Here is a 12,785-nt window from a genome sequence, read left to right as displayed (position 1 = left end):
CCAACCACTGGTCTCACTTGATCGATTCACAAGCTTGATTCCACCGTTCAACTTGTTGCGCTGGTTGGTTTTCCCCATAATTCTCCAGTCCCTTTATAACCCCATCGCCTCTACTGGAGGAATCATTTTTATCACTGACAACCCCTCCCCATAATTGATCATTCTTTGCAGTAGTCACTCTTACCAACTACGTGACTGACCTGATCAAAAAGCAGAGAGCAGTCAATGTCCCAGGACAGAGTGTGTTAGCAGTGACCTTATCAGGCCCCTACCTACCAAGAGGATTTCGCCGATTACCCCTAGTGACGTCCTTCTACACTCCCCTCGTTTTCAACTTCGCTCACACTGCAGATAACGCCACCTGCTAAAGTCGGTGTCTGCACGAGCGATTTTGACAGAGAAAGTAAAAGGATGTTATTAGATACAATGGTGGGTCAAGACCCGGCCACTAGCCCCAGAACCGAAGATCTAGCGAGTATTAGTGAGGTTCCCGGAGATATGTCTGGTGAGTGCTTGTTTACGTGGTGATGGAAAACATCTGTTCCGGTTCCTGACCAGGCATCGTCAGCGCCGTCGACCAAGGAAAACACAAAGAAGGCCGAAACAAACGGCCAGACCACGACGCCGCAGAACAACATCCCGCCACCCAAGACCGATAAGCCTCGACCTCATGTCTGTACAACGTGCGGTCGTTCATTTGCCCGGCTGGAACATCTGAAACGACATGAGCGCTCGCATACTAAAGAGAAGCCCTTTGAGTGCCCGGACTGTTCGCGCTGCTTTGCTCGTCGTGATCTGCTCCTGAGACATCAGCAAAAGCTACATATGACCACCACCCCGTCGTCGCGACCCAGAAATGCCCGGAGAGAAAGCACGGGAGCCGCGGGGACGGGGACGAACAGGGTGCGCAAGAACTCCATCGTCAATGCGTCCAGCAACATGCGCCCCAGAGCCAATACCATTAGCCATATTGATGGCGCTTCTCTGGGACTGCCCAATGCCACCCACCCCTCGCCAGCGGCACCCACCCACGGCCATGCCTACCATCCGAGTCTAGGCTCAGCACCGGTGGGGTCCAATCTGGATTATCGCGGGTTCAGCTCCGCCCATCCCCCGGTGAATGGTCTGACGAAGTTGGAAACCCATGGACTACCGATGGATCTTTCCGGTGGGTTGCGTACGGCCCCGGTATATGGTAGCTTCGATGTCAGCCTGGGAGATATGTTCATGGGTCACAGTACCATCAACCCCGCCCAATTACACTTTGGCGGTTCGCCCCAAGGGTACGGAAACGATTCGCCTTCCTCACCATACACCCAGGGTGCCCATCAGATGCCGCCCACAGATCCTATGATGGAGGATGACTTCAGCTTTGATTGGATGAACGGATTCGATCCATCCATGCAGATGGGGAAAGGTAACGAGTCGGTAATTGACGAATCATCGCCCTCGGCGATGAGCACTGGCAGCCAGAGTGGCATCAGTGAAGCCATGATGGACGGAGGGCACCGCTACTCCGTGTCATCAGCGAGCTGGCACAACCCGTTTCCACCCCACACTGGACCGCCGTCCAACCAATTCATTGACTACACATCTCCCACTTTTAATGATCTAGGAATTCCCCCGGAAACTGTTTCACCCAAGTCTCTGATGGCGCAAAACCCGTTTGCTGAAAGCTATGCCACCCCTCCCTCCATGACCTCGGTGGGCCAGCCCATGGTAGGGGGACATTCGCAGAGTATGTTATCATCCTCTATGGCAACCAACGGAGACTCTCCTAATCCTTTCAACCTACCTTTCGCGAATAGTGCCCTACGAACTCACCATTCCTCAAGTTCAACCGATACCTTTACAGACTCCACCCGACAGGCTTTACTAGCCAGCATGGCCCAACCCACCGGTTTCAACCACCGCAAATATTCTCAGCCAGCTAGCGGCATGCTTCACTGCCGTGACCTCTTTTTGCGCTCTTCCAGCTTCAACAGTTCCAGCCCGCTGCCCAGCACTTCCGATATGCAGCGTTATATCTCAGCTTACATCACCTATTTCCACCCGCACATGCCCTTTCTCCATATCCCGACCCTCGATTTCCAAGCCCCCGAGTACACGAATAATCTACGAACCCCCAGCGGCCATCTCAATCTAAGTTCGACTGGTGTTGCCGGCGGTGGTGGCTGTTTGATCCTCTCCATGGCAGCCATCGGTGCGCTCTACGAATACGACACCGCGGCCTCCAAAGACCTCTTCGAAGCCGCTAAAAAGATGATCCAGCTTTACCTAGAAGAACGTCGGAAAGCAGACATGTCCGCCGCTTTTAGCCGGGCCAATTCTGCCCGCGACAACTCGGTCCACAACACTCCACTCTGGTTGGTGCAGGCGATGCTTTTGAACGTCATTTACGGCCATACCTGCGGCGACAAGACCTCCGCTGACATCGCGAGTACGCACTGTGCAGCCTTAGTCAGCCTTGCTCGAGCCGCAGAGTTGACGCATCATCTAGATGCGAGAGATCTGCCTCAGGATTATCTCAAAGCCGGGCTTGGTAGTAGAGATAGTTCTCAAGACGCCAGTCCAGATCCTGAGACCTGGGCCTCCTCCATGGGCCCACCGAGGGAGCGAAAGGATTGGTTGGATTGGAAAATAGTCGAGGAACGGAAGCGTACTCTTTATGCCATCTTCACTCTCTCCTGCTTCCTTGTGTCCGCTTACAACCATGCTCCTGCGTTGACCAATTCTGAAATTCGCCTGGACCTTCCATGCGAGGAGGATCTCTGGGCAGCAGAGTCGCCTCAAGCGTGGAGAAAGAAGGGCGGGCCCCTTGCATCCCAAAAGGGCCTGTCCTTTCCTTCGGCTCTGACGACGCTTTTGACCGCCAGCCAACGGGAGCAAAGTCAATCGCAGACACCAACCAGCAACAATACTACATCGGAAGATTCTTCAAACAACGATCTAAAGCCCAGCACGTTTGGCTGCCTCGTGCTGATCTACGCTCTCCATAACTACATTTGGGAGACTCGTCAGCGACACATGGGCCGACAGTGGACCGCCCGGGAAACCGATGCCATGCAAGCACACATTGAGCCAGCTTTACGGGCGTGGCAGGCTGCTTGGGCGAGCAACCCTGTCCACAGTTTGGAGCGGCCGAATCCATTTGGGGCAGGTCCTCTTTCGGCAGATAGTATACCATTGCTAGACCTGGCTTACGTTCGACTGTTCGTTAATCTAGGTCGCTGCAAAGAAGCCTTCTGGCAACGTGATTGGAATGCCATGTCGGACGAGCTCGCGCGAGGGACTGACATCGTCAATCACGTGGAAGAGATTCCTCCGGATGTGTTGGATCCGTCGATCACGGAAAGCGTCTTTCACATGGACAACCGTCGTGATTCAGTGGCAGACCTTGGGGTAGCTGACCTTGCCATATCCAAAACTCCTACGCAAGAGCATCCGATGCAGACCCTGATGGGCGTACACCGTCCGGGCCAGTCAAAGCGCGAGAGGCATTTACGGAAAGCAGCTTTCTATGCAGCAGACTCAATCTCTATGTCAGACCGGCTCGGGAATACTTTCGCGGAATTTACATGCCGAGACTTGCCCATTCAATGCGCAATGTGTACTTTTGACTGCGCGCAAGTCCTTGCCGAGTGGATTACAACTGTGCAGGAGCGGGTGGGCCCCTACTTGGGGCTGCTAGGGCGGGACGAAGTTGACCTGGTCCAAGCTTCGAGGGTCATGTTGCTAGAGGAGGAGGATTGTAAGCTCCTGGAGAAGATCAAGGAGATACTCGCCAGTGTTGAAACCAAGATGCAAGCGGAGGTACAAACCAGTGCGACTGTATCTACCCTGAGCGTCTTACAACGGCTGCCTAGCGTTGTGGAAGGGGGATATGGTTGCAAGATTCTGATTGCCACGGCAAGCCTTTTGGACAGGGCTGCTGTCTGGCCAGGTGAGTTCAATTTCATGCCATATGACTCGCATAATTCAGACAAAACTAACTATCGGCCAGTCACGAAGCTCATGGCTCGATCTCTCGAAGCGCAAGCTATGCGACTGAAGGAGCGCGCTGAAAATTCGGCCATGAGAACGGATTAAATCAACCGGTCTGAGTGGTCCATTATCCTTCTGCTTCCTTTTGTATCTACCTGCTCTTGAGGTTTCACAACCTTGTATAAGGTTACGTGGCCTTGTTCGCTTACTTCATTTCCCTCGTCTCCGTTTCAGTGCAGTAAGACGAAGTTGTCTTGATTGGGGAGCTGGTGGCTTCGTGCCGCTTAGACAAAATCTCATGTGATCGTCTAGCATTCAGTTGAGTTGATTCTGTTACACTAACTTTTCGAGTTCTATTTGCGGTTTACTATCCGGGCCTTACCATGCATGTTCATTATGACGCATACTTGATCGGTGTTTTACAATGGTCGATTTTGTGGGAGTTCTGTTCTTGTTCTAATGGGCGCTGTATTTCTTCTTTCTTTTCGTTTTCATCATATCTCTTTCCTATGAGAGCATTCGATACACGCTGTTACGACAATACGCGAAGTGATATCCGAGCATATCCTACGAGGTGGAGTTGCAGCACTCTAACCGGTCAGTCGGGTTGTACACCGGTTTTGTGCGACTCGATGTCATTCCGGTCATCCTTACTGTGTGACAACGCTGGCTCTTCCTGGTGTCTGCCACGGACGACTGCTTCCTGTGTCATGCAACGTGCGGTTTACCTTGTGTTATTTCCATTTTGACTGCGATTCTGCCCGGCTGTGATGATTGAAATGCTATTTCCATGTATTTTGCACCATGTTCCACGAATGATTGAAACCACCGGGACCACCCATGTGAGAAGTGAAGGATGGAGATATTCACGATACCCAGGCCAGTTTTGATGAGATGATTTCACAGCATGAAAAAGAATCTAAAGTATGCTGGCGAATGCCTTGATCTATCCCATCTTTGTGCATATATAGCCATACATACATGATGTACATATTGAATCAAAGTGCGTTCTGATCTCCAAGTGACCAATGCGAGTGACATACAGCTAGACTTCTCTCTCACAAGTGCACGACGCTATAACGGGCAACTATAGGCATACTGCCTATTGAGTAAAACTAGCCATAACCAAATATCCTCCTAGCACTTCACATTATACCGAATTGCCACCGTTGTTCCGAGAAAGTTCTAACCCATCTTATGAATAATCCCCAGCCCGGGTCACCAGTGAACATCGGTTAGCCCTAAACCCGCGCAACCAAGATAATCCGATCTACATATCTAGGAGCTCTATCCTATACATAGTACACCGAGCTATATGCAACGACAACCTACGAGGAAATCGCTTATCACTATAACAACTCTTCTCTCTTCAAAAGAGAGGATATCTAATATGCACCTGAAAAGAGCGAAACCAAAGCATCGGCCAGTATTATGTCGAGTTGCCACCGTTTTTACATGGTGCCAGGGTGCTATGCTATGTTAGACGCTGCTGTGGTTTAAGGAACCTTTGAATATGTGTATAGCGGCCATGTGGCATTCTTCTCTCTATCGAGAAGTATTCCTTAGAATATGAGGTATAGAAGGTCAAATATACAAAAAACTTTTTACGAGTTTTACTTTAAACTTCGAGTATGTAGTCAGTATGAGTAAAGGCAAGACAAGACGTCGAATAAAATCATAATCGTGACTATCAGTATTTAATATAGCCTGGATAAGATATCTACATAAAACGCCCAAGTCGACTAGACTTTCTTTCACATTTACTTTTTGAAATGGTAGTGCAACGATGAACAATATGTATGATATGATATCTATACAATAAGTCTCTCAAACGAGTATTTCCCAACAGCCTTACGACGCAAATATCCAATCTCCCGATTACTTCTCTTTTGAACCTCACCCGTCGACTTCTTCACCTTCGTCTTGCCGACATCCGTCGAGGCAGCCTTCAGCGACAACGGGAGCATCTTGCCGCTCGCATCGCCTTCGAATCCTTCTTCCTCCGCGGAGCGGAAGACCATCAAGTCTGCGCCGTTGAGCTTCTCGAAGCGCACCAGCGAGGACACTGGTTCGTCGCTGTCCTTGGGTTTCTGGTTCGCGGCGGATTTGGCAGATTTGGCGACGCTATCTGTGTACCGGAGGTATTCGCCGAGGACGCCTTTCAGGTAGGAGGCTTCTTCGACGCCGGCGAGAGCGGCGGAGATTTCGGATTTCATGTCTGCGATGAGGTCCATTTCGCGGGTGGGAGTGTCGTCGAAGGCGGTGGCGGAGATCCAGCCGGATGGGCCGACGGCGTCGACGGAGACGTTGAGGAGGTCTGTGATTGTGTCGAGGGTGAGGGAGGGGGTGGTTTGGTCGGGACAGATTGGGGTTGGGGGGTTTTCGGTGAAGCGGGATGCGTAGCCGCCTGTTGCGAGGGAGAGGCGGAGGTGGTGGACCATGGCGATGATCTCGGTTCTGGAAAGGGTGGAGCGGATGGAGGTGGTGATTGTTGGGAGTGGGTGGGTGTGGATCTTCCGGAGGGTGGTGTTTAGACCACGGAAGATGTCCTGGAGTGTGGCTTCGGGGTTCTGGATGGCCTCGGTGCTGCTCTCTTCGCCGGAGGTTATAGCCTGGGTTGTCTCTTCAAGGGCTGCGGAGCGGGAGCGCGCCATGTTGAGGAAGAATTGGAGTGTGTAAGCTAGTTCGTCGGAGCTCCATGTGACGGGGCCTTGAAGGATGTCGATGAGCCGCTTGAAGGTGGGGTCCGTGTCTATGAGAGCTTGCACGAATGATCCGGCTGGCAATGCGGGCAGGATACGGGGCTTGAGTGATCGGCGAAGGGCAATCTCGACGTTGTCGAGAGATAGATGGCCCAGTTGAGTAAGCCATTGGCAGGTGTGCTCGGGCCAGACGTCAATGTAGAGCTGTGACGAGGAAGAGACGGACAATTGGTCCTTGTTCACAGCATCCTTCAAGGAGAAGATGCAAGAGAGCAGGAACAGCATGACTTCCGGATTGACATACTGTTTTGGCAGAGCATCAGAGCTACTAGCCTCGAAGTACGTCTGCACGGCACTGTCGAAGGCGGCGCCGTTTTTTGACTTCGAGGCTGCCCGCAAGTCAGTGACCAATCTGTCCCACCGACTGATCTGTTCCTTCGAGGTGAGGCCCAACGACGTCAATTGTTCGGTCCGTGGCTTTTTCGATGCCACGTCCCACTGAGAGGCGGATGATCCGATACCGCGTCCAATTGCGTCAATCAGAAGACTGTCTCTCGACCGCTTAAGAGAGGAACCCAAAAGTGAGTTGGACGAGCTCAGGTCGAACGCAAAGAGTGTGTTTCCCTTTGTCGCTACAGCAATTCCCAGCTTTGCATAGTAACTGATAAACTTTGTCCGTGCCTTGGAGCTGTTACTTTCGTGGATGTCGTTAAGGGAGATGCTGCGCTGGATGGATTTATATTGGGTATCGAACAATGCGACGATCGAATTTCCGGCACCAATGACGGACTGCGGAGATATGCGCATCAAAGAAGAGAAATCTTCGTTTTCGAGGATGAATTGAGAAGTCACTGTGGGCTTATACTGAGAAAGGTCGAAGTTGACGAATCCCTTGGCGAAAGACAGATTCAGCCCTGCCGATCCGGTATGGAAATCCCATTCCAAGCCACTGCTTTCGAATAACTCTTGTCCCTTGATATCTGGAATGCTGAAAGTCAGGAGATGCTTCAATTTCTGACTTTCGTCAAGAGTTCTCTCCTGAGAAGGAGTCTTAGCAGGTACGGAGAACATATGGACCTTAACATCGCTCAGTTTGATCTCTTTGGAGCCAGTTGGATGCGAAACAAGCAACAGCACCGAAGGTTCATCCACGTTAGAGTCTACCAAATCTCCCAAAGCCAAAGCCGCAAGATCTTGTCTTCTCTTGAATAGAGCTTTCTTGGCGTCTTCGAACTCAACGAGGAAGCAAGCTTGAACAGCATGAGACGAAGAGATCTTCGCGAGTTCACTATGCTGAAGGCTCCAGTGCTGGTTGTCCAGGTCCGCTGCTAGTCTCCGGACACGACCATCTTGGTGAACCGTCAGGATATCGAATGGATTCCTTTCATCCACCTGGCTAGACCCGGTCGGGACGATGCCGATGAAAACCGTTGGAGTGCTAGAGTCTTTCACAGAGAAAGATGCGGAAGAGATAACAGGCGCGCTCGATCCGTTTCCGCCGCTTTCTTCCACAAAGCACTTGATCTCGTTCTGAGGGTTGACCGCAACATAGGTTTGTCTTTTCACTACTGATTTGTCCGAAAGCTTTCTGCGCACCGAGCATGGCTCACACGAAAATGAGGATTGCGGAGGGACAGCGTAGGAGGTTACCAACTTCGGAGTTTGAATCTAATATCAAAGCGCTTAGCATAAATTACACGAGACGCAACAAGCCGGCCAAGCCCTACATTGTAGATGTTCACAGCCTCACCATCGACCGCGACAGCAACTTCATATCTTTTGCGCTTTTTGGAGTCCGAGAGACTATAGACTTCACCTATATGGGTTTTGCCCTTGGATGCGTGCAAGGGGCGAGGCAATTGGGCCAAGACCGATGGCGGCTGCAGATCCATGGCAGCAAATATCAATTTTTTAACGTGCGCGACCGTTGCCGCTGGATTGCTCAGCGAGTGTAGCCTCTTGAAGAAATTCACTTCGATGTATCCTGAAAAATTTCCGGTCCTATGTTGTTCCGATGGTCTCTATGCTAGTCCTAAAGTGGCTAGCTTTAAATTACAATGTACGTCCGTTACACTTAAGGTACAGTAAATGACGTACAGGCGGAGAGACTGGCCGCGCTGGAATACGCGCTTCTTCGCGTTCTTTTGGTGCATTCAATCTCGTGCTGCAATTATGCCTATCTCAGTCTCAACTGCGGTACACCCATATTACCTTTGATTCACTCATACTTCCTGCTACATTCTTTCTTGACTTACTTCTTATACTTACCCTGCATGTACAATATTCTGTTCCATCTGACCGTTATCGGGCGATGAGTGTCGGCTCATCAAACAACACATCGCCGTGATCTATGGCGATGGGGCTGGAAGAGCAACGATCGATTCACCCTTTTTTTCGAAGAGGTCAATTCACTCCCCCAGCGCTGTATTCCAGTATACTCATGCACAATAGACTTAGGAGTACCAACCAGCACCGTCCCTCAGAGGATCCCCGGAGACTGTTTACTCCCTCCACATGACCTCCTTCACAATGGCAGCCCATTGTCCCTAAATAAACAATCAACAAGCGAATATATTTCACCCTACCCCGTATTATATGAACTGCCTTCCCCGGAACACAGACCCGACGCAATGCTCGAGCATGATCCCAATGCATCCCGCAGGAAGAGGCGCAAGACTGATAAGTCCAACGATGTCAATCACTCGGAGGGTTCCATAGTTCAGTACATCACGGCCAAAGGCTCCCCGTCAACTCCCAACGGTGAAAGCACTACACCCGCTGAAAACGATACCCCTAAAGTGACCGAAACTGGAGCTAGCGCTCTTCCTTCAACTCCTTCACCAGACGTCGTGGCTCCTCAAGATAAGTTTCATGTAGCTGATGATTCTGCGCTGGATAAGGCAACGCCTAGGAGGTCTCCAAGACAGAAAACCATCAAACTGAACCCCAACGGAAAGCTTCTCAGCTCGCCTGTCGCGGATAAGTCGGAAAAGTCGACAAAGAAGAAGGATAGGGGGCGCGGCAAGTCAGGGCCTCAAAGGGATGTGGGCAGCAAGCATAAAGTCGTGATCATCAAATATTCCAACACAAATGACGCTGCAGAGAGCTTGGGAAAACGCATTGACGACATCATCAATGATCGGACGAAATACGCCCCGCCAGTTAAACGTCAACCGACTGTTCGTCCTACAGCTAAAGATGAACCAGGGAAACCCACCCATCCATTCTTTCTAAAGAAGGCGACGCGCAAATCAGATGCCTTGCAACATCAGATTACCAACCAAGATTCTACAGCCGCAGACAAAGGGGAGGAAGGAGTCATTAAGGCCCCGTCACCGTCTCAAAAACCTCCAACACCCAGCTTAGGAGTCAACAAGACAACCATATGCACCCCCTTTGCACAGCGAGCTTCTAAGTTTCCAGAACCCATGCAGCCTGTATGGCCTCCACGAGATTTTGTTCATGTCCGTGGAAGCCAATCAGGACAACCTAATCTTCAGTATTCTCCATATGTGGATCGAAAGAAGTCCAAGATGGCTACTATAAACATTCAAGATAAAGAGAGTGTACTTTCACCGAAGATGCAAGGGCTTTGTCAGGAGCCCGCCAAAATCTTACGGATACCTGACAGGCATGTCGCTAGCGGGAACATCCTAAAAAAAGCAATAGCCGATCAATTATCCCAGTCCACCTTATCGAACCCAGATAGCTATACTCTCAGTGATACATGCCATCCGGCTATTGCCAAATTATACACCTCTATGCCATATTCGATGACTGCTTTTGACCGCGGGGAGTACGACAGTTGTCTCTGGACACAAAAGTATGCACCGACCTCAGCTGGGCAAGTGCTCCAGACTACCAGGGAAGCTTCTATGCTGCGTGATTGGCTCAGATTCCTTATGGTGTCTGCGGTCGACACAGGTAAAGCCTCTAAAGATGGAGAGGCAAAACGAAGCTTGGACACGAAGAAACGAAAGAAGCGCAAGAAAACGGAAAATTTAGATGGATTCATCGTTTCCAGTGCAGACGAGGCATCTGAACTGGGCGAAGTCGATGAATCAGAGGAAGATGAGCTAGCGGGTGGTGTAACAGTCTCGTCGAGGAGAACACTTATCCGATCTGGTGATCTAACCCTAGAAAAGGGGCGCGTGTCCAATGCAATACTTCTAAGTGGTCCCTCTGGATCTGGAAAGACTGCATCCATTTACGCGGCCGCAAAGGAGCTTGATTTTGAGGTGTTCGAGATCAACCCAGGCAACCGCCGCAGTGCCAGGGACATTTTGGAACGCGTTGGTGATATGACTCGCAATCATCTTGTGCATAACGTGAATGGTAACGACGAGAAATCCAGCCGCGAATCCTCCGATATTGATTCTCTGAAAGACGAGGCCTGCGACCCGAAACAGAACAAACTGATGGGCTTCTTCAAGTCCACGTCTGCCGGTGCTAACAAGGATAAAGAGATTAAAAGACAAAACTTGGAAAAGCAAACAGACCTGAAACGTTCCCGGAGTCAGAAACAATCTTTCATTCTCCTGGAAGAAGCGGACCTTCTCTTTGAGGAAGACAAGCAGTTCTGGTCGGGAGTATTGGCGCTAATTAACCAATCAAAACGTCCAATCATTATAACTTGCAACGATGAGAGTCGAATCCCACTCGAGGATATATCTTTTCACGCCATTCTCAGATACCGGCCCCCACCTCAACACCTTGCCGTTGATTATTGTCTTCTGCTAGCTGCGAATGAAGGCCATATGCTGAAACGCGAGGCTATCGAGGATCTTTTCAAGAGCACTGGCAGGGATCTACGTCGAACAATCACAGAACTGAACTTCTGGTGTCAAATGGCTATTGGTAGTGAGAAGTCTGGTCTTGATTGGATGATTGACAGATGGCCCCGAGGTTGTGATGTGGACGAGGACGGTTGTCCGCTCCGAGTGATCAGCGTGAACTCGTACGAACCGTTCATGGGCTGGTTCAGCCGTGATATGCTGTTACTTAAAGGCTTAGACAGTGAGGTCGAATCGCAACAAGAAGCCTTTTCTTGGTGGGCTCTCAGTCTGCAGGATGCGGAAAGAATGTCAGATATGGATGCGGCACATGCTACACCGGTGGCGTCAAACAAAGAACGACTTGACAGACTGCAGTATCAGTCCAACCTCATGGATATGAGAAGTGCCCTTGACGTCCTAAGCCTTGATTGTTCACTTGATCTCAAATTGGTAAGTCTCTGTCATACACCGCTTACTTAGAACACATGTTGACTTCTAGTAGGATGCTGTTGATACTTCTATCCCCCCAATGCCGGAGAAGCAGAAGGCGAACTATGTTGACGGTTATCCCTTATTGCACGCCGATGTCGTGTCCGATCACTCGTCATTGTCTACGAGTATTGCGAGTACATTTGAGGTTTTATTAGGCAGAGTATTCCGGCCATGCCAGGAAGCCAACATCGAATCATTACAAGCAGAGAAAGTACTAGACAACGTTACCAAACCAAAATCCACGAATTCCCCGCAGGCCGAATTCACTAGAGCGTTTGAGACAGTCATGAGAGCCAATTATGTATTCCCTCTCCCAACTGGACGGCTAAGTCCATCATTCGAAAATGGACTACGACCTATTAGTGAAGACCTCGGCCCGTACGTGCGTGCGATTATCGCCTTTGATCTTCGTCTCGAGCAGTATCGGATGCAGCTCAGTGGATTACTCTCTCAGAATGGCCAGGGTTCGAAGAGAGCACGAACAACAAGGGCGAGTCGAGCGGCACTTGAGGGTGGCAGCAAAGCCGAAACACGAAAAGAGCGATGGTTTCCTCCTGATGCTAATCCTACGCTTATTCTTGCCACGGGTGGACAAGATTGGCAGGATCTCTTAGTACAGAATGGCTATTTCGTGGTTACGGGTTCGGAACCTAGCAGAGAATGCAATGACCATGCAGCAACCGAGAGTTCCAGCGAAGGGGGAATTTGATGTATAGATACCCAATGGCATTGGTCCGTTATAGAAGTTACGATATGGGAAATGTATTTATAAAGCGCCGGATATATAAGTCAATAGAATCCAGATATTTTTCAAGAAAGAAAGAAAAAAAGA

General features: G+C 50.3%; 3 protein-coding genes across 3 annotated transcripts; 2 read left to right on the top strand and 1 right to left on the bottom strand.

Annotated features, from left to right (window-relative positions):
- Nucleotides 1-411: 411 nt before the first annotated feature.
- F9C07_2068370 (fungal-specific transcription factor domain-containing protein) lies at nucleotides 412-4,089 on the top strand (the record flags this gene model as incomplete). The annotated part of the gene is made up of 3 exons (XM_041292427.1): nucleotides 412-505; nucleotides 569-3,943; nucleotides 4,004-4,089. 3 exons carry the CDS (start codon nucleotides 412-414, stop codon nucleotides 4,087-4,089), a joined length of 3,555 nt encoding a protein of 1,184 aa, XP_041146849.1.
- Nucleotides 4,090-5,795: 1,706 nt separating this feature from the next.
- Nucleotides 5,796-8,578, bottom strand: F9C07_10296 (uncharacterized protein; the record flags this gene model as incomplete). The annotated part of the gene is made up of 2 exons (XM_041292435.1): nucleotides 5,796-8,354; nucleotides 8,414-8,578. 2 exons carry the CDS (start codon nucleotides 8,576-8,578, stop codon nucleotides 5,796-5,798), a joined length of 2,724 nt encoding a protein of 907 aa, XP_041146848.1.
- A 70-nt stretch (nucleotides 8,579-8,648) lies between these two features.
- Nucleotides 8,649-12,770, top strand: F9C07_2284061 (uncharacterized protein). Its single transcript, XM_041292426.2, has 3 exons — nucleotides 8,649-9,088; nucleotides 9,138-11,911; nucleotides 11,964-12,770. Exons 1-3 carry the CDS (start codon nucleotides 9,037-9,039, stop codon nucleotides 12,660-12,662), a joined length of 3,525 nt encoding a protein of 1,174 aa, XP_041146847.2. The 5' UTR covers nucleotides 8,649-9,036; the 3' UTR covers nucleotides 12,663-12,770.
- Nucleotides 12,771-12,785: the final 15 nt, after the last annotated feature.

This window comes from Aspergillus flavus, chromosome 4 (assembly GCF_009017415.1).
Source record: "Aspergillus flavus chromosome 4, complete sequence".
Classification (NCBI taxonomy): Eukaryota; Fungi; Ascomycota; class Eurotiomycetes; order Eurotiales; family Aspergillaceae; genus Aspergillus; species Aspergillus flavus.
Note: the sequence above shows the minus strand (reverse complement) of the source record. Positions and strands in the feature narration are given on the sequence as shown.